Consider the following 26,464-nt stretch of genomic DNA (forward strand, 5'->3'; position numbering starts at 1 on the left):
CCTTTTCTCTCCTCGAATCAATCTTTATGGACAGACGAGTCTCTTGCTCAACTGCCGCTCTATTCAATCCGAAGCTTTGATCAAGCAACACAAGACAATTTACTTGTAAGCTCTTGTCATCTGAGCCCCGCAGCCTTGTCCCACAGACAAGACATCGCCGCCACCTGTGAGCTCTTGCTACCTTCAGCTCCCAAATTTTCCAACACCCATCAACCAACAGTCTTGCACGCCAGCAACGCTTCACTCCACGGTATCCCCTTGCCGAGAGCGTGCATCTCATGTCTCGGGATCCACGGTCTCCATTCAGATACGGATCGATTTGATGATTGTTCCGGCCCTCTCATGGACTCTTCCGACAGAGGCTTTCCGTCATCAGCAGAGAGCCTCCTAAGTAGACGGAAGAAGGAGATCGTCGAGAGATCTTTGAGTATGGTTAAACGGCAGCTGGATGAATGGGTTTCCGGCAACGTCTCGGAGTCAGGCGAGGGGCCGAAGAAGCGCGCGCGATACGGCCGGGCAAGGACAGAGAACGCTCTCAGTCCCGAGCCCGGCAAGACACAGGCCAAACAAGATGCAGACGGCCCTCGATTCGCGTGCCCCTTCTACAAGCACAACCCGAAGAAGTACAAGGCCGTCAAGACCTGCTGCGGCCCTGGCTGGACCGACGTCCATCGCGTCAAGTATGTCCCACTCTTTGTCTGTGTTGTCGGCATAATCTAACAGGGACCCAGAGAACATGTGTACCGACGGCACACGCCCAAGGGCTTCTGCCTCCGCTGCCTGACCCCGTTCGAAAAGGACGAAGACCTGAAGATTCATCAGCGCCAAGCTGTCGCTTGCGAGGTTGTGGAGCCCAGCACCACAACCCTGGAAGCCATTGATGAGGATCAGGAGAGGAAACTCCGTGCCAGGGCCAAGGCAAACCAGACGAACGAGGAAAAGTGGAAGGAGACGTTCAAGATCATTTTCCCTGGCGAGAAAGTCCCGTCCCCATGTATGTCTATCCCCCCTTTTTTTGGTTAGCACCATGCACGGGAGCTAACGATACGGCTAGACTACGATTCTGCCGGAGGAGCCAATGACCAACCTCGAGGGAGTCGGTTCCAGAGTGTCGACGAGCTGAAAGCCTGGCTTCACAGCGAAGTGACTCGACGCATCAAGCCCGTGCTAGAGCTAGAAGTCGAGAAGCATCTACAGGTTGTCCAGAAGGCAATGGACAAGAAGGCCGTCGCCATTGTCCAAGACGTTAAGGACCAGGTCCTGCGAATGTATCACTGGACTAAACAATGTGCCTCGCCCAGCTTCGAGGACGAGTCTGAAGAGAGCCGCCCGCCAAGCCCTAGTCCGTCGGGGCTAATCGACTTTGACCAGATCTTCGAAGAGCTCGGGAACGAATCGCTCGTCCCTGGACTGTTCGATAACGCAGGAAGCCTTGACTTGAATGCGTGCATGCCGCAGGGCTTCCCTGGCGAGTCTTTCACTGACTCTGGCTACAACTCCCATCCGTGGACGGTAGACGGCAGTGCCGGATATGAAGTCCAGCCTTACCACACGTAGAACCACGCGAGCTCGTCCTCGTTTTTATTCTGTGTCTATGATCATGTCGGTATCTTGACTTTACGCCCATTCAACCCGGAGTCCAGCCGCTGTCCTCTACACCTGTTCTTATTTTATTGTATCGCGGACTTCTGATTTAATGGCCTTTTACTTTTCTTGGGATCAGTGCCTGGTGCGAATGGGAGGCACACTGGCTTGCAATTGCCAAGACTCGTTGGCTTAGCTATCTTGGATTCGGCAATATCACTTTCACTCTAGATTTGCGGGCCACGTCTCTGCTCAGATTGTACTTGCTTGAACGGTTGCAATTGATCGGGCTCGACCTGAACGGCATCAAGTGGCATGCTGTGACACGAGGCACAGAGCAGACTTCCCGACTTCTTCCCGACATCGGCTCAAGCCGTTTCTCGCCGTGTCTCGCCGCGGCTTCGTCTGATCTTGGGGGCCAACGCCATTCCCTTCCCCCCCCTTCTTCCCCTCGCTGTCTGCCCGACGCCCCAATCCCGCCTGCCCTCTCCCCCACACTTTCTCTCCCACCCTCTGCCATCCATCCTCCACACTCGTTACTCCTCACGCATGCATTCGGGGAAAGGAGGGAGTGGCTGTCGGGCCAGCAATCGACGCTTATTAGTCGTCTTGGGAGCTATCTCGGTGGGAGTGCTGGTTTTGACTCGCCCGTCGGAGTCGCCCACTCACCAGCCTGGCTTGCCCGTGTCTCGCTCTGGCTTGTCTCGTTGGCTGCAGAAAGCAGCACATGCCCTGCCTCTGCGCGTGCCGACATGCTTGCGAATGTAGCTGATGCTCCTCTTCCTGCACGGCACGGCATCACGCATATGCAGAGCAGAGGCAGAGAGCATCAGGTCTCGCGCGTTTCAGCTCTTGGCTGCGCAGCCTCCTCTCTCTCTCGCTCTCTATTGTGCTCTCTTTCCCCCGCGTCTGCCGCTTGCCTGCTTACTTACCTGCTTGCTTGCCCACATGAGGATGGATGGAGGAGAGTCTGCCTTGCTCGGTGCCCAACAGCGGCACACCTCCGGCCTGACCGGACCCAAGCCGATGCCTGGCTTTGCTATTGTCGTCCTCTCGGGCCTTTGGCATCTGTGGGTGAGCAATTGGCTGCGCATGCGAGCCGCTGCCGCCCACCCTCTTGCCCTCTGGGTGGGTGACCTGGCGTTGGCTGGTGGCTTGGGTGGCTTGACAGGTGTCAATTGGGCCGGCCTGGCCGGGTGAGGAGCAACTTGCAGCTCGGTGATTGTGCGCATCGGCGCGCAGGTCGAGAGTAGCAGAATGCCGCGTCTCAAGTCGGGGACTGACCTGGTGGGTGGTGTCTATGGACGCACCATTATGTCATTAGCACCGTGTTCTCCTGGTTCCCTACTTGGACTGACTGGTGCCCGTCCCTTGAGTGCACTGAGACGGCGAACGGTCTGCGAGTGTGAACATGGCGGCTACATGTGAAAATGGCTGACATTGGGGAGCATTGAGCAAGTCAAGGTCCTTTTCTCTCGACTATCGTACAGGCTCGTCTACCAGTCGCCCCCCTGGTGCCCCATCCCCTCCGTCTCCGGGTCCCAGTCCCGCTCGAGCTGCCAGGCGTCGTCAGCGCGGATGCCGATGCGCGCAATGTCACACCCGCGGTGGCCCCATTTCTCGGCGAATACGCTGCGCCCCGTGTCAATCATCATGCGCAGGCCCGTCTCGAAGCCCTCGGCGTCGCGCGCAAACGGCTCGCCCTGCCCACCCGTCTGCCGCAGCTGCCACGTGTTGCGCCACCCGCCGCCGTCGGCGTACTTGGCCTCCTCCATGCGGTACCCCACGGCCACGAGGTGCTCCCACGTCTCGCCGCGCCGCTCGACGAGCCGCCGCCGCGCCTCGTCATCGTCCTCGTGCACCACCGTCACGAGCCGCTGCTGCTGCACCGCGTCGTCCGCCTGCTCCGGCTCCGGCTCCGGCCCCGGGTCGCCCGCAAACGCCGCGTGAATCCCCGGCACGCGCAGCAGCGCGCCGACGTCGTCCAGCACTGTGGCCACGTCCAGGATCAGCCCCACCGTCGTCTCGCCCTGCCAGTACCCGGCCCACATCAGCCGCACGTACATGTCGCAGTCGCCCGCGTAGTAGGGGATGTGCGTGTCCCAGCCGCCGACAGCCAGGATCGCGTCGCGGTTGACCAGCGTCAGGTGGTCGTACGCGAAGAAGTGGTGCGCCCACTTGGGGATCCCCGCCTGCCGCAGGTACTGCAGCACGCCCACGCACCGCTCGTACAGCGTGTAGTACGTCTGGCTCGAGTCTGAAGCGTCGGTGGCTTCGTTCTCGAGCGAGAACACGATCAGGTCCTGGTGTGACCAGAAGTACTCGGTCCAGTTTCGCTCGAGCGCCGCCCTAGGCCGTATCAGTGCCGGCTGGTGTGTGTGTAGAAAGGGGCAGGATAGGGTAGCTTACCAGGCGAAGTAGTTTTGCAGCTGCGCAAACGTCAACAGCGTGGGAGTCTAGGCAAGCCGGCCTGTCAGCTTCTTCCGCATCTCACTCAAGGCACTCGAGATGAAAGGCAGACCCACCACTAGCACGTTCACTCCCAGCATGCCCAGCTGCGTGTGGTTGAGGTAGAAGGGATTCTGCAGCGTCAGGCGGCCCTCGGCGTTTGCGCGCATGGCGCCCGTGTTCTCGACCACGTAGATGTCGCCCGGCGGCCAGCCCGCCGCCACGTAGCTGACCACGCACTGCAGCAGCTGCGGCCAGTTGCGCGTGAAGCCGATCAGCAGCGGCGTCGCCTCGGGATAGTGCCCCTGGTCTGCGCCGCCCCGGTTCACCGCCGGCGCCCGCAGCACGTCTGCTGCCGGGTGCGCCGACAGCAGAGGGAACGGGTCCGGCACCGGCGGCCCTGCCGGGTACGCTGGCTTGCGCGCCGGCTTCGGCCGCGGCTGCGACGAGGCCGGCTTGTCGGTGTTCCACGTGAAGAAGTCGTTCTCGAGCGACTCGGCGGGGACTTGCTGCTGCTGCTGTGGCTGCACGGGGCCGGGGGCGGGGGCGGGGGCGGAAGCCTGGTCATGTTTGGATGACGCGCCTTTGCCGCTCCGGAACTCGCTCTTGAGTTTGTCCTTGTGCTTCTTCATGCGGTTGGCCTTTTCTTTGGCGACCTTGGGATCCTCGGGCGGCGGCGGCGGCGTGACGGCGTCCGGTTCAAAGTCTTCCCACGCGCCGTCCACGTCGCTATCGCTGTCGGTATCGGCGCCACGCAGCGGCGGCAGCCGCCGCTGGCCCAGCCCCGCCGACCATTCCATTACAGCAGCGGGCGAGATGGAGAAGCGCCGGTTGCGGGCTTGGGTGTTGCTGCCCGCCGCGCCGCGCCCGAGCGGCGAGATGTACACGAAGACGGCCGCCGCGAGCGCCAGCACCAGAAGCCGGTACCGCGCGCGCACCGCCAGGTGCACCACCCTCGCCATAGCGGCGCTCTGTTAGGCACGTTGCGCTTTGAATCGCTGAGAGACGAGGAAAGAAGCAGCGTGTGCGAGAATGTTGTCTTTCCGTCGGCAGCTGAGACGACAGCAGAGGATCCAGGCCAGAGACGGGCGCGGGGCGCAGGATGCAGGCAATATAAATTAAATCATCTCTATACAGACGTGCATGCACTACTCCCGGCTGGAGAGATCAACACGCACGGCCAGAACCGGGGCGAGTTTCTGCACCACTCAGTCGTCGGTTCCTATCGCCACCAGCGCGGCGGGTCTCAACGCGAAACAAGGACAAGCCAAAACGGCGCGCGAGCGTTGCGCTGGGCTGGGCTCGTGGGTGGGGTTTAAACGTCATCCCACGGCCGAGCTGTTCCGGTTGCTGGGCTGGTTGCGCCTGGGCTAAGACGTGGTGCGGCAGACGGCTGATGTCGCAGGCAAATTAACTCCGCGCTGCCCGTCTTGTGCATCCTCGCCGTCTTTGTACATCTTTTGTTGCGTTTTGTGTCTGCAATCACGTAGATACATCGCATAGGTCCAAGTAGTTCACATATTCGCGATGTAAATACCTAATCTGGTCGTAAGCCCAGTTCGCGTGCTTTGCCAAACAAACATACATAGACACATTCTATCTCATCAGCACATATCTCGCCGAAGAAACCAGAGTCAACAACGCCTTCACACCGCGATACATTGAATAGTAGCATGGATGGCCCATCACATGAACGAAACTGCACTTGGCCTCGGAAGGTTCAGAGACGAAGCGTGCAAAACCTTGTCCTGTACGCGTTCCAAAAATAAACCAGATGAGAAAAGGAGAGGGTTCACGCCGTCGTGTCTAAGGTTGCATCGCTAGGCTAAAGTATCCTATCCCCCAACGGTGCGGGGGGCGGGTTGAAGCGAGGAAGTAGTGCAGGCAACAGGCAGGCAGGGGAGGAACGGTTGGGGAATCAGGGGGTGAAAGAAAGATGAGGATATATTCAAAAGGAAAAGACGTTCCCAAATGCCATGTTTACAAGTGCGGTTCAGGACTTGGTGTAAGCATGTCATACTGTCCAAGACTACAAATTCAAAATTTAGAATAGAGATATTAATCTAGCTAAACTACCTCCCCACCTTTTCCAGAGTCGCCATCGAGTTTTAGTTCTCAGCTACCTTCCCATATGCAACCTCAGGTCACGAGGTGAAGATCAATATATTTAGAGAGATTTAACGATCATCGCTCTTGTCTCACTCGAGCTTAAGCACTGAAGTGAACACGGCGATAGAAACCATTTGCTACATTCCAACTCGATACTCTTTGATCATATTCATTGACTTTTCCATTGTGCAAATCCTCAGACAAAGCCTTACGCCTCGTCAGATAACCCAAGTTCATATCACCTCACACATCACATCACATAACCACTTCACCCCACATGACCACTTCACCTCACATGACTACTTCACCTCCCATCATCTCACCATCTCACCCATCACCTCCATGGACACTCATACACACGAGTTTTGAGTTTCATTTTATTTTTCTCTTTATGTAGCCTCCCCGCAGGGCTCGGCAAGCAACCCTATTGACAGGATATACACAACCACCACAACCACAGTCCACAACCACAGTCCACAACCACACAACCTCCACCACCCCTACAACGAACACAACAACAACACCGCCAGCATCCCGTGTCACCACGGCCCGTCTTTGATTCGTTTTACTATTCAACAAAGAAAAACGGCAACCTGCCAGCAAAAGAAAGAGGGGGGGATCTATCGCCCCGCCTGCCCTCGTAGGGCACGCAGGTAGGTATGTAACGCAATGCAACGCAACGCAGCCGTAAAAAGAACAAGAACAAGAAGTAGAAAGAAATGAGGGGCGGAGGTTATCCAGAACACCCACCACCCACCCGATCCCCAGCCCGTCCGTCCGTCCGCGACACGGGCCAGAGGCAAATTAAACAACCCCGTGGCATGTATGTAACCGCAAGAACAAGCAACAAGAAGCTAAGGGGAAGAGAAGACAAGAAGACAAAAAGGTGGTATATCCTGAAGCAAAAACACAAACTTAAACAGACGTAAACTAAAACGACGAGAAGTCTCCCACACCACTGCTCAAACCCAAGCTCCGTCTCCTTCATGGCCTACCCTAGGCAGACACAACGGCTACTCCTCGTCTAAGCTCGTCATCAGCCCATTCCCTCTGCTGCTCTTCTTGCCTAGACGCAGGATGCTCAGCCTCTTCTTGACGCTACCGACGTTGAGTAGCACGACGTTGCTCGCGTGGTCCGTAGCGCGTTCCTTTTCCCTACCGAGAGACGTAGCGGCGGCGGTTGAGGCGTCGGAGTTCTCGTGGGCACCACCAGCACTAGCGCCCGAGTCCGTGACCCAGTCCAGGCCGCTGGCGCCGCCGCTCATGTCCGCCGCGCCGTTGATGTGGAGGCTGGGCCGCGTGTTGTCTGGCGACGAGTGGGAGGCGCGGAAGAAGCTGCGCCGGTTCGGGTTGTCCTTGCTGCGGCTTGTCGAGGCCGAGTTCTCCTCGAACGCGTGGTGTGCGCCGTCCCCGTTAATTAGGAGCGGGGGAAGTATCGGCGGATGGGGGCGCTGCTGCTGTTGCGGCTGCTCCTTGGGCTGCTCCTTCTTACGGCCGCCCAGGAAGCTGAGGCGGGCGCCGCGGCCCTGTCGCACCGGCTGCACGGCGACGTCGTCGGCGCCAAGGCCGTTGGCTGCCAAGGGCGCGGCCCCGGCCAGATTCTGCGGGTGCACTGTGCCCCCGAGGGTCGACGGCGGCGAGCGGGGCCACGTCGGCGACGGGCTGGCATTGCCGTCGCGCGCTGGCTGCGCCGGAGTGAAGACGGCAATCTCTGGCGCAAAGGTACTTTCAAAGTCTTGGTAGAGTAAGTACGGACCACGGAAAGGAAACGCCAGAAAATCAGACTCACATCGCTGAAGATCCTCGAGGTGCCGGTTGAGGATCGAGTTTGAACTCCGGCCAAATGTCATTAGACACCGCTTGATCAGGATCGCATGGTCCACCAGCGCCATCTTGATTGCGTTCTCTTGGGCGTCGAGCTCGGGCGGCTCGGGGTCCATGCCGTCGTCGCTGCCCGCCTCTGGCGAGTCGCCCGCTCGGGACATTCCCGGGATCAGCTCGCGGTAGCACATGACGCTGCTCTCAGAGTTGGGATTCACGCTGATGCTGACGGCGTCCAGGAGCAGCTGCGCCGCTTCGTCGCCGCCATCGCCCTCGGCCACCTTGCGCTCGACAGTCGCCATCTCTGCCGTCTTGCGCACAATGCGCTCCAGCGCCGTCTCCTTTGGCGACAGACGCACCTCGTGCGTCGAAACGACCTCGCTGCGCCGCAGAATGGTCGGGAACGACTCGGCCGTGCTGTAGACAATCTTCTCCGCGTAGTGCTCCGTGACCGGGCCGCTCGTGTTCCGCCGGGAGCTGACAGAGAAGGCCTGGGGGTGGTTGGACACGAGATAGTCTCGGATGACCTGCGGCACGCGTGCGCGCTGGTAGACGTGGTGGCTCAGGTCGCGGTGGGGGCTGAGGGCCGAGATGACCAGGAACTGGCCCTCCAGGTCGTCAATGTGCTCGCTCGCGACAATCTGCGCAGACGGGTACATCTCCTGGATGCGGTCGGTAAAGGCCGACGTGCGCTCGGTGGGCGAGCCCTCAAAGACAAAGTCCTTGTCGCGCACGCTAGTCGGGAAGCCCAGCCCCTTGTACGTCACCTTGAAGTACTTGGGCACCAGCTTATCGCTCTTAGCGATGATCTCGTAGATGTTGGCAATGGCGCGCTCCGTGCGGGCCAGTTTGGAAAAGTCAAAGATGTTGGTCTCGTACTGCACCTGCAGTTCCTTGTAGGCCGAGAGCGCACGGCTCCATGCCTCCCCGTCCTCAAAGTGCTTGATCATGTCAAAGTAGATCCTCTCCTTGCGCTCAAAGTGGGACTGCGTGGGAAACTCGGGATCGTGGAGAGCAGGCGTCGCCCTGTTAGGGTCCCAGTCGTAGAGGTCTGCGTGCAGCCGGAGCGCGAGACCGGCCTCGGCGTGGTTCCGGGCGTCGGCCTGCAGGTTCGCCAGCTGGTGCACGTAGCGGACAAAGATCTCCTCCTTCTGCATGTCGCGCAGGAACTCCATCAGCCTCAGGCGGTGGATGAGATGCGACGCCTCCCCGGACCCGTCTCCGCTGTGGACTGCCACCAGCAGGTCGAGGAACTCGTTAACCGTGCCCATGAGCTCGCGGAGAGCTAGGTGTAGTGGTCCGTCCGGGGTCCGTGATAGCGGCTCGAAGCGGCTCAGCAGCTCGTTGACAAATAGCTTCTGTAGTATGCTCTCGGTCAGGGGTTTGGTTTTGAAGTAGACGTCGAGGCAGTCGATCATCTCGGTTTGTATGACCGACAGGTCCTCGCTCAGCGTCCACTCGCTGACAATCATTGTCTGCAGCACCTCGACCGCCATGCGCCGGAGCCCCTCGTGCACGCTGAGGCAGAGCTCGACAATGGGGCCGACAAGCGTCGGCACGTACTGGACCTGGTAGCCGCCCATCTTGGAGAGGCCGTATCTGCTCCTTTCCTCGAGGCTGGTCTCCCAGCCGATGGCCTCCCAGGTCCTCCGCAGAAGATCGGCCCCGTGCTCTCTGACGTCGCCGGCAATCTTCCAGACGGCCCGCCTTTTTTGCTCGGGAAACGTTTCCAGCGCGAGCGACGGGCTCCCGACCAGCTTGAGCAGCGTGGTGAAGAACAGCTTCCACAGCTCCGTGTTGAAGTTCTCGGCCTCGTCGGGGTGGGGAAGGAAGGACTCGAGCAGGATGCCGGCGAGATACTGCAGGGTCCGCATGGTTGATTTGTGATGGAAGATGTGCACGCTGAGCCAGTTGGCCGGGAAGGTCTCGCCCTGCAGGATGCTCATGTGGGCGCGCAGCGAGTTCTCGACAATAATGTTGAGGTCGTCTTCGGCCAGCTCGAGCTGCATCCCGCTCGGGGAGTTGGACAGCGCAGATAGCACGGCCGAGAGCTCGATGAGGGCCTCGTCGAACAGCTCCGGCGCGGCGGTTGGCTTCGTGGGGAAGGGGTACGAGTTGGGAAAGAGAAGCGAGAGACGCGTCTTTGGCTTTTGTTCGACGGCGCGGATGGCCAGGTACGACTGGATGATCTTGGGGATGTAGTCAGGGATCTCGGGGCCGAGGTGGTCGACCTGGCTCGCAAGGACCGAGCAGCACAGGCGGACCTGCTCCTTCCAGGGCTCCGTTACCTCGTCCGTCTGGCCCCAGTGCGGTGCAATCCACCTGACAGTATTAGCGCTCAGGGCGGATCGCTGCTCAGGGTGCGAGAAGATTTCGAGTTTGGCGTAGTTGATGATCAGAACCAACTTGTACAGGACGAGCTTCCCTTTGACGCTGGAGCAGGAATCCATAAAGTCAATAGCAATATGCAGTATCTCCTCCGTCGTCAACAGCCCGGCCAGCTCTGGGAGCCACGTGTGGAAGTGCTGGACGGCCAGTGTCTGGCTGCCGACCAGCACAGGCGCGGTGCTGCGCATCATGGCGTCGAGGGCCTTGAATATGCTCCGCAGGTGGCGCGTGAAGCCCGGGCTCGTGCTCGTAATTCCGATCCCGGCCTCCTTGGCCTTTTGCTGGCCTCGGGCGTGCGTGATGAACTTGAGGATGTGCCGCGCGACTTTGAAGGTGGCGCGCAGCTTCCTAGCCGCCTCAGGCTCGGTGGGTCTGGACAGCAACCGGGTAAAGGACCGGACCAGGCAGGCCGTGGCGTAGGGGTAGTTGAACTTGCTCTCGGCGTACTGGTCCACAAGAGGCGAAAGGTTGAACCGGCGGTCGTGGACAATGTCCAGAACCCTCACGAGAGCCGTAAACACCAGATCCTCGTAGTCGTCGTTGCCCGAATACTCGACGAGAATGCCAAACAGCGCGTCCAGGACGTCGTTCAGCAGCTTGACGACTTCGATCTCGGCGACAAAGATGAATTGCTTAAGGAGGTCCGGGATGCCTTCGCGGGACGACTCTTTCCACCCCAGGAGCCCTAGCACCACCCTGTCTTGAGAGAACCTCGTGCTGCAGAGATACGTCTCGACACGCAGCATGGCAAGAGGACCCGTCACCTCGTCCTGCACCCCCTCTCTGCTTTTGGTTGTAAACGGTAAGCTCATATAACCGCCCCTGCCCTGCGCGCCCGACTGGGGAGCAGAAGTGTTCTCGTCCATCTTGTACAGCAAGAGGCCGTGGGGCCCGTCGTGGATAAAGGCCTGCTGGTCCCAGAGCGGCATGTAGGCGATGGCGAACGGGTGGCTCGGCGCGTCTGCAATGTGCAGCACGGCATGTGCCGAGTACACGTCTTGCGGCGCGAGCACCAGTTTGATCGTCTGCCGCCACGGGTCTCCGCGCTCGGTGGCGACCGTCCTCCACGTGCTGATGCCCTCGGTGTTTGACGAAGGGTAGATGCAGTTGTCGATGCGCTCGCCCGTCGACCTCCTCACCTCGAGCGTGACCTGGAGGTTGTGACCGTGGATGCTGCTCGGGACTGACGTTGCGCTCCCGCCATACCGCGACAGCAGGGTGTGCCGGTTCAAGATGGCTTCGTCGACGGTCAGGTAGATGTCGGACCTGGGCTTGGTCGGCGCGCCAGTGAAGCCCATCTTGTTGGTCTTGCAGACGCCCGACAGGATGGTCGGGGTGGCCTTGATAAGCGCATCGGCATCGGGGTTATTGAAGGCCTTGAGATGGACGTGTAACCGTTCGGCGCGCCTCGACTTTTCGTAGTGGCCCGTCTTGCTCTCCATGATTTCGCGTATTATCGGGTCCCAGTCCTCGCTGTCCTCCTGTCTCTCCGACGACAGCCGCGCCGACGGCGCCCATATGCTCACGACATGCTCGACGTCCTCGTCCTGCTTCATGATGGAGCTCAGCTTCAGGACGCCAATGCCGAGGGTCCTATCTGCCGTCGTCTGCGTGGGCTGAACATCCACCGAGGCTCGGCCGCTTTTGGAGTTTGCCGTGCTCGGGGGCAGGCCGTCTCTGCTCTCGGCGCCCGCCGTGGTCTGGTGGTCCTCGACCTGCTCCGACAAGACATCCAGCTTCGGGTTCCCCCTCGAGAAGGCCGACCGCGTGCTCTTCCCCCACATGAGGCTCCTTCGCATGGATTTGTTGCCGGCCGACAGCGGAGGCTTCGACGATTCCTTGGACGAGAACTGCGACAGACCCTGCGCCATGGAGCCAGACCGCGAGCTGGGCTTAACCGCCACGACCTGCTGGGGCGCGTGGATCTTGACCACGAGAAACAGCTCCGACTCGATCGAGGGAATGTCGCCAATGTCGGCGGCAGAGAGGTCGGCGAACAGGGCGCGCATCTGCGTGTTCCGGGCCAGCTGTCCCATCTGCCCGCCCGCAGGGACCTCGACGATGTAACTCTCCGAGAGGGGCGTCAGAGTGCCTCCCGCCGGCTTTGTTGCAAGGTATATGACCAGTGTCGTCGACTCGGTTGACGCGCCGGCGAAGCCTTTGATGTCCACCATGAGGTGGTGCAGGGCCGTCAGCTCGACCGTGTGTGTCGGAGGCTCGTCCAGGAGGCTCATGACGGACTGCAGCCTCGTTATTTCCACCACAGAGTCGTCCCCGGTCAAGACGCGCCCTCGTTCGTGCGGGTCGCGCACGATGACCTCGCCCCCGCAGAGCTTGTTGACGCGCACCAGGTCCCATACCGTCTTCTCGCGGAGGTTGTTGAACTCCCAGGCCGTGAGCACGTCGTGAAGGAACTGCTGCCTCGAAAAGTTCAGGTTCATGATGAGCTGCGACAGCGTGTCGAGCTTCGCGTACTGGCGAGAGAGGAGCAGCTCGTGGAGGTTGGTCGAGTGCCACTCGCGCAGGCAGGAGGCGATCTCGTCGATGAGCGGCTCCGAGGCCGACGTGGGAGTCTCGTCGCCGATCTTGAGCATGGGCACGGGGGCGGGCGGCCGCGGCACGTTGGGGTCGCGCTTCACGGGCACCGAGAGCCGTCCCAGCGTCCCGTTGGGCAGGCTCCTTCCCTTAGAGTCAAGCCCGCCGAGAGAGAGCTCAAGCCCCTTGGCCCTGTCCCGGTGCCGCCTCTTCTCTGCGTTCCCCAGCCCGCTCTTGGCCGAGTCGCTGCCGACATTCTGGGCCTCGGCGGCGCCATCGTCGGTCTCGTTGTCGTTGTCGTCGGTTTCGTCGGTCTCGCCCAGCACCTCGCGGACCTCGACGCAGCTGCGCGGGAAGATGCCGCTGAAGACGCGGGCCTCTAGCGTCTGGCCCTTGACGCTGGTGAGGCCGGCCAGCAGGCTGGGGGGCGCGACCAGGTATCCGCGGAGCCAATTGCCATCGGGGGTCTCCTCGATGATGTACAGCTCATCGCCAAGCTCGAGGGGCAGGTCGGCGGGGCTCGAGGCTGTAAAGGGGTATGTCGCTACGGCGAAGGCGATGCGAGGCAAGGGTTGCCAGGGCATTGTGTCCAGGAATGCATCTATCGAGCAGGGCGGGAGGGAGGAATGAGGTGAGGGTCGGAGGGGGATCGGGTCCGAGGATCGAGGATCAAGGTTCGCGCTCTTTCCTCGCGTTGCGTCGTCCCCCGAAAAACCTCCTCGGCTGCGAGGCGAAAAGCTCGTGTCACGTTGGAGCGCGTCGTTTGCCGGCTGCGATGCGCGCGCTATAACACTGTGTGCTGTGCTTGTGTTGCTCGTGATTCCGCAGTCATGGGAATGGCTCAGGTCGGTCGGCGACTGGTTCGGTGCTCCGCTCTCTACCGCTCTCTATCGTCTAATCGGGTGGGGATATTTCATGTGTCGGGGAGCTTGGACGTGCCTCGTGCCTCGTGCTTGATCGGACGGCTGCAGGATGTAGGGAACGTGCCTGCCAGATTGAGCAGCGGATGCAGGCGCAAATGCAAGATGTCAAGTCAAGTCAAGGTGAGGTTTCCGGCCGAGTAACCAAAAGAATTCGTGCCGGATCGCGTGCAAATTTTTACAGAATAAGCAGATGGTTAGACTCTAAACGCAACGCTTGCGCACCCATGAATGCAGGTCGGTCGGTCTGGTAGTGGTGGTGGTGGTGGTGCTTGCGGGTTGGAGTTAAAAATTTCCGTGAGGGCGGGTAGGGTTCGTGCCAAGGCCTCCTACTCGCTATTCTCTTAATCGATATCGGTACACGGCTTTTTGCAACTCTTCTGGCCGCTTCTCGCCACAACAGGATCGAGAGCCGTGGGATGTGCCTTGGAGTTTGCGCTTACGAATGTCTGCGCGTTCAGGACCTTCACAAGAGATGCACACTGCAGATGCGCTGGTGCTGACCCAAAAAGTGTCCTTCCCCGCCGGCTTGAATCCAGCAGTTGAGCGGACCTGGGGCTTGGCGCTCCAACAACACCCGAGCAGTACTTTCAATGTGAACTGCGCATATGCGGCGGAGGTGTCTACGCGGTGCAGGTCTCTCTTCTGCTCCGTTTTGTCCGCATCAGTTGTTTCCATTGTTCTTTACTGTCACTTCTAGAAAGCTTTGGAAGAAGCTACGGCAAGAGAGAGGCATCATGCCGTGGTCGCAATGGCACTGCAACTCGTAGCGTGGCGCTGGAGCACACTCGGCCCTGGGATGCCCGACCAGCCATTTGCCGTGCTGTGGCTCCAGAGCCAGGGGACTTGGACCTGGGCAGATCCTGTTGAAGATTGTCTAGTGCCCTGCTTGGCAGCACCGTTGAGCGATTTGTTGCTGCCGTCTCCTCAACTGCGAGAAAAAGATTTGCGGGCGCTCAGGCCTCGCGGCCAGTGTCTGTGGGTGTGCTGAAGTCCACCGCCAGCATCCGTGCTCCCACCATTGGCACAGCTCATGCCACCGACTGGCTGGGCCGCTGGGCCGCCATCCCACGTCGATGGGCACGGTCCACTGAGCGGCGAAGGAGTCGAGGAAGCCGCACGTCCCAGCACAGCTCTCGGGCTGAAGAGGGCATGAAGGGCCGGTGTGGTGCGTGTGCGCTGCTCCCATTTTAATATGGAGCCGCCCGCTTGTGCCACGGTGCCCTGGCCCTCTCCGCAATCCGCGTGCAATTAGCTCCTCTGCCGGGCAGATAGCGCGCGACGTTGGTCGTCAACAGCTGTATGTCGACATGTGGCCCGCGGTCAAGCCCCTTTCCGTTCTGGTCGGCTGGGGTCCGTCATTCAATGTGACCGGGTTTCTCTTCGGCATATCACGGCTGACACGTCCAGCCGGCTCTCTCCTTTATGCTTGGGAGGAGGATCAATCGATGTCGTGGGCGCTGTGCTGGTAGCCTGACGATTGAGGCCGCGGCCCCAATTCCCGACACCGACTTGCCATGGCGCGCTGTACTCGGCGACTTGCGAGAGAAAATGTCTCCTTCAAGAGCTGTGATCCGATGCTTCTGCTCGACAGGATGCAGGTGCAACAGCTCCCGTCAAGGGTTTCGTTGGCCAATGCACCCCCAACATGTCCCTGGCGGGGCAGCTGCACCGCGAGCACCCGCTGATTGGAGCCCACCCTGCGAGTTCCTGCATTGTGGATGCAGGGATTGGGTGCGTCTGCCCGAGGTTCGCAGTCGCAGCACGCCAGGAACATCCTTCTGGAAATTTGCAGTCACGGCAGATCGAATCCATGACATCTCCAGATTCACAACTCCACTTTCGGTTCTTTGACAGCCATTATGGCCGCCATCCCTTGTGGCGATCACATGACGAGAGTTAGGGTTGTAACGTCGGATTCCTTTCCGTTCAAGAGACTATTAGACGACTAGGCACGATCACGAGTGAGCCAACCAACCAGCATTGACAATACATCGGTTTTGGAACAGACCTGGCCAGCTACTACAAACTGGCTGCCCTGTCAAACAGAGTGTTCCGGCATAGGCATGTGACGGATTCCCGTCGAACCTTCATCTCAGTCTCATCGCGTTTCTGGCACAATGCCGACTGAGAACCGCTGGAGGACTGACACAATACTCGGCGTAGCTGTCTAAGGAAGAGCAGCGAAAACAAAACCGCATCTGGTGCAACGGATGGCACAAACATTGAGAAAGGGCGCCAAGTTGAAATGAAATAAGGAAACCAACCCCCGAAATCCATTCAGCTCCTTGTTCGATTGCTCAAAGTCTGTTGTCGTGTAGACAACCGATTTGAAAAGTTTAGGGCTTCAAGCGGGGTTCCAAGGCTCTCGTTGAGCACCGTACGGATCCGTAAGTCGAAATTGAAATACACCTTATAAGACAATAATTACCAAACACGCCCATTGGAACTCAGAATATCTGTTCAAACTTCAACGCCTATACATACTACCTCTAATCCTCCCCTCATAGACAATCTTTTTGGGTGCGAGGAAGCATGTTCTCGCCCTCTTTAGTCGGCGATAGCTGGATCTCGGAGAGCTGCGTCGTCGGATGCTTCTTGGGCGCGAGGAAGCATGTTCTCGCTCTCTTTAGACCCGATTGGCGAGTGACTATGCTCTTGGCTGAGCCTGCTGGTTGGAGTTCCCGGTCCCTCGAAATGAAACCTCGAGGGCGAACCGCAAGTCGGCGAGGCCGTTCACTTTCTGGACCGCGCCTAATTTAGGCAACAGAAGGGACAGGCAGTCGAGCCAAGACCCTCACAGCGCGACGCAGCGCCCACTCAACCTCGAGGACCGTGGTCTCGACCCTGTCAGGGCCGGGGGCGCGGCCGGCCTCCAGCTCGAGGAAGCACGTCTCGACGACCTCGCGCATGTACAGGTTGAAGGTGCGTTCACTGCCCCTGAGCCGCGCGCGCACCGTGTCGTGCGCTGCGCGCATCTCGGCCACCGTCGTCACGGCGGCAGCCTCGGGCATCTCGTAGCGTGATTCTAGCTGGTACAGCAGCAGGCCCAGCTCGGCCGTCGGGTCGAGGTTGGTCGCCGCGAACTCGTCGTCGCCCGGGATCTCGCCGCCGTGCGCGTCCTGCTCGCGCCCGAGCCCGAACTCGGCGTACAGCGGCCGCGGTGTCACCACGGTCCAATTCAGTTGGTGCTGCTGGGGGTGCGCGGCGTTGGTTGGTTGCTGCGGCTGCGGCTGCGGCTGCGGCTGCGGCTTCGGCAGCTCCTGTGGCAGCTCCTGCGGGCCGCAGAGGTGGAAGCTACGCAGACGGCGGGCGCCCGCAGTGCTTTTGAACGGCAGAAAGTGCTGGTGGGCCAGGGCTATCTGGGACGCCAGAAACACGCGCTGCTCGTGCTGGAGCGCCGCGTGAGAGATGAGGGCTGATAGGTTCTGCGCCACCACCGTGTCGAGCGGGCTCCTGACCCGCTGTAGGTGGAAGATGAGCTGGCCGTTCACGGCGACCGTCCCGATGGTGCGGTACGAGGGAGGGTTGGTGATCAGGACTGCCAGCTTCTGCGGCAGGCTCTGGATGTCGCCGTCGGCGCTTCCGTTGCGGCCCGACAGCGTCGTCACGAAAATGAGCCCCTCTTCTGGGTGCCCGTTGTCCGTCTGCGACGTCTCCATGGTCAAGAGGTACATGGGGTTCGGTCCCAGGTTCAGCCCGCGCACGTACCGCGTTCCCTGCATCTTGCTCTTGGTGTCGCTGGGGTCCTCGATTTTCACGGCCAAGACGACGGGCTGCCCCCCATCGGGCGAGTTGACTCGCCGGAGAGCCTGGTCCAGGTTTTCGAGGTCGGTCCTGAGCTTTCTTACGTCGTCCGAGAGCTTCGGCCGCTCTGTGGACTGGCGGATCTTGAGAAAGGGGTCCTTTTCGACGAGGCTCGGGATGAGGTCTCCCAGTTTCTCGTTGGCGTCCCTGAGCTCCCGGAGGTTCTTTTCGAACTCGTCTTTTCCGTTCGCCGCCCAGAGCAGGAGGCTGCGGAGCCCGGCGCGTTTCTGGGCGGCTTCGATGTCCGCCTCGAGTCTTTCCAGGTGCTCTTCGGCCGTCGCCGGCGCGTTCGCTGGACCCGGTTGAGCAGTGATCTGGTCGTCCCCTATGCGGATCATGAACTGGGCCTTCTTCTCTTCAGCGATCATGGCCAGCCTCTTGGCCAGGGCCCTGTGCATGATGTCTCCCCAGGCTGCCATGGCCGACTCTTCTTCTCGGGTCTTGGCCAGCTCTGTCTCTTCCTTTTGGTCTGAGGCATCGTTAGCAGGTAAGCGGGTGCGAGGCATCGGGGGCTCGGGCACGCACAGTCACGATTGTATTTCCGTATGATGTCGTAGCACTTGTTGAACAACTTGACCATGGACGCAATCTTCTTTCCTACCTCCTTGGCCGTGTTGGACCTTCCCCCGAGCGGCGACGAGACCCACACATTGTACTGCTTCAAGTAGCCGGCGAAGGTCCACTCCTGGCAGCGCAGGTCGAGTTGGGAGCTGTCAAAGTCGCGGCCAAAGTTCTTTGATGTTTGGTAGAATTCCCAGGCAAGCCTCCCGGCCTTGTAGGCCGCCGGAATGGCCTGCAACGCAGGTCTGACCACATCGACCATGGTATTGGTATCACCGTACGCCTGAAAATAATATGGGCAGGCCTTAACAATATGGGCAGGCCTAAACAATATGGGCAGGCCTGAGGATATTTCGGTGACGCATGATCCAGGTTCCAGAGCCTCGAGGTTCGCCCCGAAATGACACCCTCAAGCGGGCACGCATCGGACTTTCATTCTGCCATGCCGATGCCGTATTTATTGGCTGCCCATTGGACGGCTGAAACCATCGTGCATGAGGGCGCTTAAACTGGGGCTCTTTACCAGGATTCCTGTGGGTGTGGAGAGAAACATCACATGAAGTAATCAAATATGTGAGAGATAAAGACTTGCTCTGTAGTTTCTATAGCCCTGGCTATCCTAAAATTGTATTCTCTGCGTCGCACCTGGCGCTCTCGGACACCAACCACCTGGCGCTTTTTAACACAGGCCAACCAGGCTTCCATCTTTCAGTCACCTTGGCACTGTCTTTTCCAATACGGGCCTGTTATACCGTTCAACAACCTCGACCAAGCATATCGACACGTGGCGAAATGGAGGTGACGTTCAAAGATGAGCCTCATAAGCCTACTGACGGCAGCAGTCGTGCGTTGGACATTTCGGCCGACCTCAACATCAAGCTCGCAAGTGTCATCGCAGAGCTAAGAGAGCTCGAGGGCACCCCCCAACGCCAAGGGATCCGAGATTATATTACTCGCCGCCTCCACGCCCGAGATTCTGATGCACATTTGGCCAAGCTAGCGACGATTCTGAACGAGTGCCGGATGCTCAACGGCCAGCTAGCCGATCAGCTGGCCGATCAGCTGGCCCGGAGCACCACCGAAACCAGTGGCGCGCAGCTGGACAAGATCACAGCCAAGCTGGACGACGTCATGCAGACGCTCCGCAGTCGTGAATCCAATCCCACCACGCTCCAAGCCACCGAAGACCCTCTGCACGCCGAGGAGGCGCCGGGCACTTTGAAGATACTACACTGGCTCTCCGTTCAGGGGCTGTGCATCCTCGCCGACGAGTTCAATTTTGAGGAGCTCAGCGAGCTGGTCAGCCGCCTGCGCATGTGGGGGCTCGGCATCCTCGACGGGCCGCTGTCGTTGGACCACATCTTGGCCCCGATGGCCCCGATGCCCGACCAAGGCAACGACGAGAATGCCGACGCGGCGTTGCGCGCCGCTGGCTTCTCGCTGCTGGCCGCCTCCTTTCTTCGCATACTCTTCAGCATAAGTACGTCGCCATGGGCCGGCATGAATCTAACGACAGTTACACGCTGTAGCTAGGCACATATGCTTGATGCTGACAGACTCTCCTGTACAGAATATCTGCTCGTCTGCACAGGATCAAACGCGAACTGCGTGGTATGCTACTTGGACCAGCTGGTAGACGCGCTCGACGCGGCATGCCTCCGAAACGAGATCGGCGGGCTCGACGGTTTTGCAGCGCAGCTGGTGGAGCCCAGGATCGGCAACACAGAGAACAGCTTCAAGCTCTGTTCGTCGGAGCTCTGGTCTGGGGTGGACGCCCTGTACGACGCGGTGCCGGCCATTCGCACGATGCGACACGTGTGCGCCTCCACTTCCACAACTGCACCAGCCCCCGCAACCACGCCGGCAAAAGCGGACGACAGCGCGGAGAAAGAAAGCGAGGGCAAGTCTCTTTTCGAAACCAACTTGGCACTGGCCAGGAGCCTCATATACGAGATGAACCGAGGCGTCCTGATGAAGGGCTTTACGGCCCACCAGGACCGGAGGCTCGTCAACGAGCTAGAGCAGGAGAACAAAATCCTCGCCGGGCTGGGAGCAGAGGCCAAGTGGCCTCCCAGATCAACTGACTACATGAAGATGGTCCTGGAAGAGCGCATCGTAATGCTCAAGAGTGAGTCCCCATGCTTATCGAGAATGCGCGCACATCTGGTCTTCCTAACAGTGTGGACCAGGCATCCTAAACTACATTGGAATTTATGAAAAAGCTCTGAAGGTGCAGTCCGAGGGAGAGGACCGCGAAGACCTTGAGGCGATGCTGAAGATGATCCGCTACCAGCAGGGGAGCTATCAGGAGCGCCACTTTGGCGATATTTTTAAAAGCTCTCTCTTCCGGAAGGCTCAATAGTTACTTGTAATCACGAGAGGCCGGCTGGACGCTGGAGCCACGTAATTTAGCGAAGGACTTGGAGTTTAGATCCTCACGAACACAACGGCTATGAAAAGCCTTTAACTGCCAGGCAGCTACTTTTGGATAAGAGATAGGCCTCTGGGATTCTAAAATAGATATTTCCATGGTTTTTACCTCCCTCGGCGAAAAATCTTTAGGGAGAGCCGTAAAGTATTGAGGCCTTTCGAATCTTGCAAAGTCCCCTACTAGCAAGTATTCAGGAATATGTTTGTCTGCAGGGTAGACGAAAACACCGTTGAATTTGCGGCACACTGTTAACATGACCGTTTCGCCAGCTTCACCGTTGCGGCGGCGGCGCAGTCTATTTAAGGGGAGCTGGGCCTCCCTGTCTGTTGGCAGCTCTCGCTATCGCAAACATTTCGCAACGCGTGCATTTCGCAAAAAGCATCCTTGCCGAGTCGTCGCGCTAAACTGTCCCGACGCCCCGTCATTGTTCTCAGTAAACCTATCAAGTTGCACGGCCACAAAGAGCGACAACGAAAAGCGGACGAGGACGATGAGTTACTCGTAGATGACAATATCGATAGCAAGCGGAAAGTATGTTTTCGTCTGCAAGAGCGGTTTCGCGCATGGCAAACGATGCGGCTGTAAGTAATCTCGCGGATTATATTATTTGCTCTCGTTAACGATAAAATATTAGATTCGTTGACAAATACAAGGGCGAGAACTTTGACTGGATTTGGTTGGGTCTTGTCGCCTGTTCCCCAATTCGCCGAGTATGCAGTCCCGTAAGGAGGACTGTGGAACTTTTTGCCATAGTCTCCGTGGTAGCCCCCGAATTAGCATCCCAGCCCGGCATCATGTCCTCGGAGGCGAGTCTGGTGCCCAGCCCGAAACCGATAGCTCTTCGTTGCAGTGAATGGTTAGTAACGAGGCCTTTCAAACACATAAGGCATCATGCGGTAGGCTACGTAAGGTGGACATATGGACTTACCCTGTCGAACCCTCTTCGAGGATTTGTATCTTAAACACTAAGCTGCCCACCGGAGGGATGGGGTAATCTGATCGAAGCAAGCTCGGCCTATGGTGGGAACCCTGCGGCATCCCGAACCGACCCCGCTCCGAGAAGGACAAGATTAACTTGTCGTCACCATCATGGGACAGTGAAAACCCGCTCCAAGACCCGGGCTCTTGCCACTGGGTGGGGGCCTTGAAATCGAACCCCGAAGCGTCAGGGGCTATCTTTTGAACGGTATTGTTATTACCCGCGGGCCCGTTATCCGGGGATGCGAGACTGTTGACGTATCGGATCCAGGCCAGGGACCAGCCATTGCCATCCACCAGCTCGCTGAGGTCGGGGCGGATGTCTATAAACACATTGATGAGTTCATTGTCATCTAGTGATGTTGCGATATCGAAGAGCAGGTGGCCTTCCAGCTCCTTGATTAAGTCTGGCTTGGTCTTTGCCAAGTACTTGACAAGCTTTATCACGAAACCCGGGTCCGTGACGAAAATTTCACGAAGAAACGCATCGTCGGTTGAGTCGGCAATAGCCAGGTCGAGCTTGGTGAGCCTGGGGTCGTTTATGAGATCATTGACCATCTCGATATGTTTGTTTGCGATAGCCTGCCGGAGCAACGATGCGCCGGTCCTATCTCTCTGGTTGATGTCGACATCTCGTCTCTGGAGCAGCAGCTTAACCACTTCAACTTGGCCGGAAATAACGGCCAAGGACAGCAGTGTACGGCCGTCCATGTCCGTGTCCGCCAAGTCCGGCGTAGTGCGGCCAGCGTCAAGTGCGGCTGCGACAAAAGGCGTCAGATCAGACCAAGCTGGTGTCCTGCAAGCCGCGTGAAGAGGAGTGTCTTTGTCAGACTTGGAGGTAACGGGACTCGCGCCAGCTTCCAGAAGGGTCATGGCTACGCTCACGAAGCCTCTAGATACGGCCAGGTGCAGTGGCGTCTCGTCATCCTTATTCTTGGCGTCGGGCTCGGCCTTTGCCTTGAGGAGCTTCTAGACGACCGATGTCGAGTTATACGCCGCATGGAGTGGTCTCCACCCTTCCTCGTCGGCGTTTTCGATGTCTGCATGATATTCGCTGACGAGGAGGTCGACCATGTCATCGTCCGCGTTCCAAGCCGCGGTGAAGAGCGCGGTGCGCCCGTTGGAATCCCTGGAATTGAGATACGAGTTGTTGGTCTCTAGCAGGAATCTGCACATATCTCGATCGCGCCGGTTCACTGCGATGTGCAGCGGGCTCGACCCTATAAAGACAACGCCTTCGAGAGCTGCGCCATGTTTGAGGAAGAGTTTGGCCACATCCAGCTGGCCGTTTTCCACCGCGATCCCGAGGGCTTTATTCTTGGCCTCGGTATCTATCGCCCGATAGCTCCCCGAGACCGCTGGACTGGTCTCAGTCAGGAGGAACTCGACAATCTTGACATGGCCGGCCTCGCAGGTTTGCTGTAAAGCCTCAACACGAGCATCGTAGCCGACGGGTGTCTGGTTCTCGCAAAGCCGCATCAAGAGAGGTAGATGTCCACATTTGGCTGCCTTTAGAACGCTGTGCTCGTCCCGGGTCATATGCTGGACCCGATCTGACAGCCAACTCCGCATCCTTTACCACATAATCCGAGGCTACAATCAACGCAGTTGGATAGACCCGACAGATCTCTTCGGCGAGAGCTTTAAGGCTATGGTTTGTAATATCTATTTTGTTGCTTTCAGAGATCAGCGTCATGAAGCGGTAGCAGATTGGAAGGGATGAGACGCACATTATTCTTTCAGCCACATCTGTAAACGTGGTTAGCAAGAGTGGGTATCGCCCGGGAAGGGTAGCCCAGCGATTGCTCAGACGTGTAAGTTCGTGGACTTCCTCCCTGTTCGTTCTTCCAGTGGCACTAAGGTAAAGATTAATGGCGATGGTGGCATCCCGTTGGCTACGCTTGCCAACAATCAGTCCGTGTCGTCGGTCGTTTCTTATCTTCTCTTTGAGACCGTTCATCATCCGTGCTAGTTGTACGTAGGCAATTCTTAAGTCAATATTATTCTCTGGGCATTCAATGATGTTGTCCAAGGCCCTAATCGTGTCTGCCACACGGCTGTCTGTGTATTTAGTACTGTCTGGCAGTGTTGTCTTATCTAACAACAATGCCCAACCCTTGTGTATAATTTCACAACTTTCTGCGAAGCATTGTATGGCATCGGTTCTGATTAGGGCATGCGCGACCCTATCAACTTGGAAGGGAGCTGTGTTCATGTTTTACACCGAGACTCGGTCGACATACAATAGCAATATCCAGGTCTGATAGCAGCGCAATCTGAGTGGGTACTTGTGTGCAACGTTAGCGTGAGATTGGCGTCCCTTAGAAACAAGCGTAGCGCAACAGCCGTGTTCGTTCCGCTGAAGAGAGTTTGTATATATATTGAACCTGAGACTGTTGGAATGAGTAGTATATGTTTCGGTTTCCAGAAGCCAGGTTTACGGATACCAGGGACCGCTGCTCACTAATGGAATAAAGATGGTTGCCTTAGCCCTGGTAGTGGCGGATGAACCGGGATCGTGGGCGGCTGCCCTAGATCGGGACCCCATGGAGGGGGATCCCATGGAGGGGGATCCCATGGGTCCCATGGAGGGGGTTCCCATGAATTGGGGACACCATGGAAGGGGTTCCCATGGATTGGGGGCACCATTGATATGGCTTCAATGGACATGGCTTCCCTGAACGGCAGTTCCCTCTGATGTGGCTCCCCGGGGCCGGTTACCCTGGATGCGGCTGCCATGGATCCGGCTTCCCCGGATGCGGCTGCCATGGAACCGGCTTCCCTGGATGCGGCCAAATCGCGTTAGTGCGTATGTCAAGATCGAGTATATGTATTTAGCATAACCTATGACTCATATACTGAGCTTACCCGGAACTCCAGCTACTCATCCTGAAGAACCACGACCTTGTAGGATTCGGGTAGAATTTCGCCTTCATTTCGCGCTCCATTTGAGACGTGGCAATGATGTGATGCGAGAGCATTCCTCGCTTCCCCTCTCTTTCGTTTTCTCCGCCCTCGACTCCCTCCCCGCCCAACTCCGGCCTAGTACTGGCGAGGGAGCTAGTTCTAATTGGACCGATCGGCCATGATCCGCGTGGAAGATAACTCGACTTGGTTAGTACATCGAAGCTACGAGCAAGACGTGTCGGCACACTCGTAGTCAGGGGGCGGACGCTTCCTGCGTCGTTGGGGGTGACCAAGTTTCCTGGTATCTATCGATGGTGGCTGTATATCTGGCTTCATCAATACGATTACCAACTTGGTGACAAGCGGGCATTCTTCGGCAGCTTTGCCGGTTGAAGGCCTGCTTGGTGTCCATAATCTCCTAAGCGCGTCACGACGCCCAGAGCACTACGACACCGCCTCGTAGCTCGTCGGGACCAGACCTTGGCTCAAGGACCAGAATTTGGCGTATGGGGACGAGAACTAGGTCTCAAAGAGAACTGAGCGTGTGAATCCAACTCCTGTCCCCAACGATGACAAGACAAATTGCGGGCAAGCGAGCAAGGGCCTTTATCGCCATCGAGAACGGCGCGGCGAACTACGTAAAGAAGGTTGTTTCAATCTAGAGATACATGCGTATTTCGAGTGTAAGTCCTAGGCATTGTTTGTGCCAAGGTCGATCATCCTGCTCGAGATTCCGGCCTCTTCGCTGCAATTCAACTCGGCTTCATAAAAAGGATTTGGTCCAAGATCCACGGAAGCAGGATGTGATACCGTGCTGTAGCCCCCTTGGCACTTTTTAAGAACGTTGGTGGAGGGTTGTGGCGCCCTTATCGCGAGTGCGTCGGCTAGATGTGGAATCTATACTTCTCATCGCGAGTCGAGATGCGAAATACGGCAAAGAATGTACAGCTTTACGTCTCGAGAGACCCAAACGTACACATATTTCTCCAAAAGTCGGTAACGTGAGCTGCCAGGATACTGCTGACGCCGTTCATGATTGTTCTGCTTCTCGCTCCAGTCATTAGTTACAGCTTCGTCGGCAGTCCAATACCGCAGCCAGAGGTACTCGTTGTGTCGATATCGACCTTGCCTATGCCAAGCATCCAACACCTTCGTGCCCGTTCTCGGCGGGTCATAACAGCGGTGTCTGGCATATCTCATCCTTAATATTAATTTCTCTAGGAATACATCTCGCCCAGGTCTAAGAGCGACAGATCCGTCTCCAAGAAGCGTGTTACGTCGTGAACCGGATTGCCGACAGTACGGCGTTTCCTCCTCCCAGCGCCCTCGTAGTGGTAGGAAGCAGACAAGGCGACCTCGGTGCTGTCCTTACTCCCCAGCACCTCGGTAGCGATCTGCGAGCGACGTTGTTAGACTGCGGGGACATGCGCGATCGGACGCTGTTGCGGCTGCCAGCGTACGGGCTAGAGTTGGAGATGCTATAATGCAACAGAAATTGCGAGCACGAGTAACAGGAGCTGCTCAAGGATCGGATCGAGAATGCGTCAGCACCATCAGCGTCAGTCTTCGAGAACTGGATGGGAAAGGAACCGACTACGCGTACACTGTTAGCGGACGATAGCCATGAAGAGACACTGGACTCCATTGTCTTACCATTTGTCCTCCGTTCAAGAATTCTCCGTCTTCTTATGTGGATGCGATCGGGAGCAGCCAGAGACACGTCGACCCCCGTGATCGACGCGACCTGGCGCTGTTGACGAATCTGTTAGATGGGTTCGAGTTTCGCCCAGGAGAGTTCGTCAACGTGCGCGAACGCCGCAGTCTGCGTGGCAGTAGCGCTGCGACCAGGGATGTGGCAGCCTACCTTGACAGGCTTGGAAATGAGAGTACTTGGTCATCACTTCCAGCCATTCCCGCGACAGGATGTAGATAACGGCATGCCAGATAGCCGAAAGTCTGAGTCCCTTCACCATGA

General features: G+C 58.2%; 7 protein-coding genes across 7 annotated transcripts; 3 read left to right on the forward strand and 4 right to left on the reverse strand.

Moving 5' to 3' along the window:
• The first annotated feature begins 167 nt into the window (after positions 1-167).
• On the forward strand, positions 168-1,669 carry B0T26DRAFT_439975 (uncharacterized protein). Its single transcript, XM_060435038.1, has 3 exons — positions 168-680; positions 732-994; positions 1,055-1,669. Exons 1-3 carry the CDS (start codon positions 343-345, stop codon positions 1,555-1,557), a joined length of 1,104 nt encoding a protein of 367 aa, XP_060291076.1. The 5' UTR covers positions 168-342; the 3' UTR covers positions 1,558-1,669.
• A 547-nt stretch (positions 1,670-2,216) lies between these two features.
• B0T26DRAFT_440071 (uncharacterized protein) lies at positions 2,217-2,932 on the forward strand. Its single transcript, XM_060435040.1, has one exon. The coding sequence runs from the start codon at positions 2,356-2,358 to the stop codon at positions 2,782-2,784; it is 429 nt and encodes a 142-aa protein (XP_060291077.1). The 5' UTR covers positions 2,217-2,355; the 3' UTR covers positions 2,785-2,932.
• A 148-nt stretch (positions 2,933-3,080) lies between these two features.
• Positions 3,081-4,664, reverse strand: B0T26DRAFT_655905 (uncharacterized protein; the record flags this gene model as incomplete). Its single annotated transcript, XM_060438667.1, has 4 exons — positions 3,081-3,437; positions 3,474-3,933; positions 3,994-4,040; positions 4,110-4,664. The coding sequence occupies 4 exons, from the start codon at positions 4,662-4,664 to the stop codon at positions 3,081-3,083; spliced, it is 1,419 nt and encodes a 472-aa protein (XP_060291078.1).
• A 2,490-nt stretch (positions 4,665-7,154) lies between these two features.
• Positions 7,155-13,469, reverse strand: B0T26DRAFT_655315 (uncharacterized protein; the record flags this gene model as incomplete). The annotated part of the gene is made up of 2 exons (XM_060438616.1): positions 7,155-7,876; positions 7,931-13,469. The coding sequence occupies 2 exons, from the start codon at positions 13,467-13,469 to the stop codon at positions 7,155-7,157; spliced, it is 6,261 nt and encodes a 2,086-aa protein (XP_060291079.1).
• A 3,095-nt stretch (positions 13,470-16,564) lies between these two features.
• B0T26DRAFT_755535 (uncharacterized protein) lies at positions 16,565-18,435 on the reverse strand (the record flags this gene model as incomplete). The annotated part of the gene is made up of 2 exons (XM_060445973.1): positions 16,565-18,081; positions 18,138-18,435. 2 exons carry the CDS (start codon positions 18,433-18,435, stop codon positions 16,565-16,567), a joined length of 1,815 nt encoding a protein of 604 aa, XP_060291080.1.
• Positions 18,436-18,676: 241 nt separating this feature from the next.
• On the forward strand, positions 18,677-20,711 carry B0T26DRAFT_805893 (uncharacterized protein). Its single transcript, XM_060447171.1, has 3 exons — positions 18,677-19,653; positions 19,744-20,301; positions 20,363-20,711. The coding sequence occupies exons 1-3, from the start codon at positions 18,966-18,968 to the stop codon at positions 20,533-20,535; spliced, it is 1,419 nt and encodes a 472-aa protein (XP_060291081.1). The 5' UTR covers positions 18,677-18,965; the 3' UTR covers positions 20,536-20,711.
• Positions 20,712-22,218: 1,507 nt separating this feature from the next.
• On the reverse strand, positions 22,219-23,061 carry B0T26DRAFT_655384 (ankyrin repeat-containing domain protein; the record flags this gene model as incomplete). Its single annotated transcript, XM_060438623.1, has 2 exons — positions 22,219-22,548; positions 22,642-23,061. Coding segments are annotated over 2 exons (750 nt in total), but the record flags the coding sequence as incomplete, so codon positions are not given.
• Positions 23,062-26,464: the final 3,403 nt, after the last annotated feature.

Source organism: Lasiosphaeria miniovina (genome assembly GCF_030549165.1).
Source record: "Lasiosphaeria miniovina strain SMH2392-1A chromosome Unknown B0T26scaffold_7, whole genome shotgun sequence".
NCBI classification, from domain to species: domain Eukaryota; kingdom Fungi; phylum Ascomycota; class Sordariomycetes; order Sordariales; family Lasiosphaeriaceae; genus Lasiosphaeria; species Lasiosphaeria miniovina.

Coding starts and splice junctions, on each gene's coding strand:
- B0T26DRAFT_439975 (XM_060435038.1), top strand. CDS start 343: ATGGACTCTTCCGACAGAGGCTTTCCGTCATCAGCAGAGAGCCTCCTA. Junction 681..731: donor ACCGACGTCCATCGCGTCAA/GTATGTCCCACT, acceptor ACAGGGACCCAG/AGAACATGTGTACCGACGGC. Junction 995..1,054: donor CGAGAAAGTCCCGTCCCCAT/GTATGTCTATCC, acceptor CGATACGGCTAG/ACTACGATTCTGCCGGAGGA.
- B0T26DRAFT_440071 (XM_060435040.1), top strand. CDS start 2,356: ATGCTCCTCTTCCTGCACGGCACGGCATCACGCATATGCAGAGCAGAG.
- B0T26DRAFT_805893 (XM_060447171.1), top strand. CDS start 18,966: ATGGAGGTGACGTTCAAAGATGAGCCTCATAAGCCTACTGACGGCAGC. Junction 19,654..19,743: donor TCGCATACTCTTCAGCATAA/GTACGTCGCCAT, acceptor TCTCCTGTACAG/AATATCTGCTCGTCTGCACA. Junction 20,302..20,362: donor GCGCATCGTAATGCTCAAGA/GTGAGTCCCCAT, acceptor AGTGTGGACCAG/GCATCCTAAACTACATTGGA.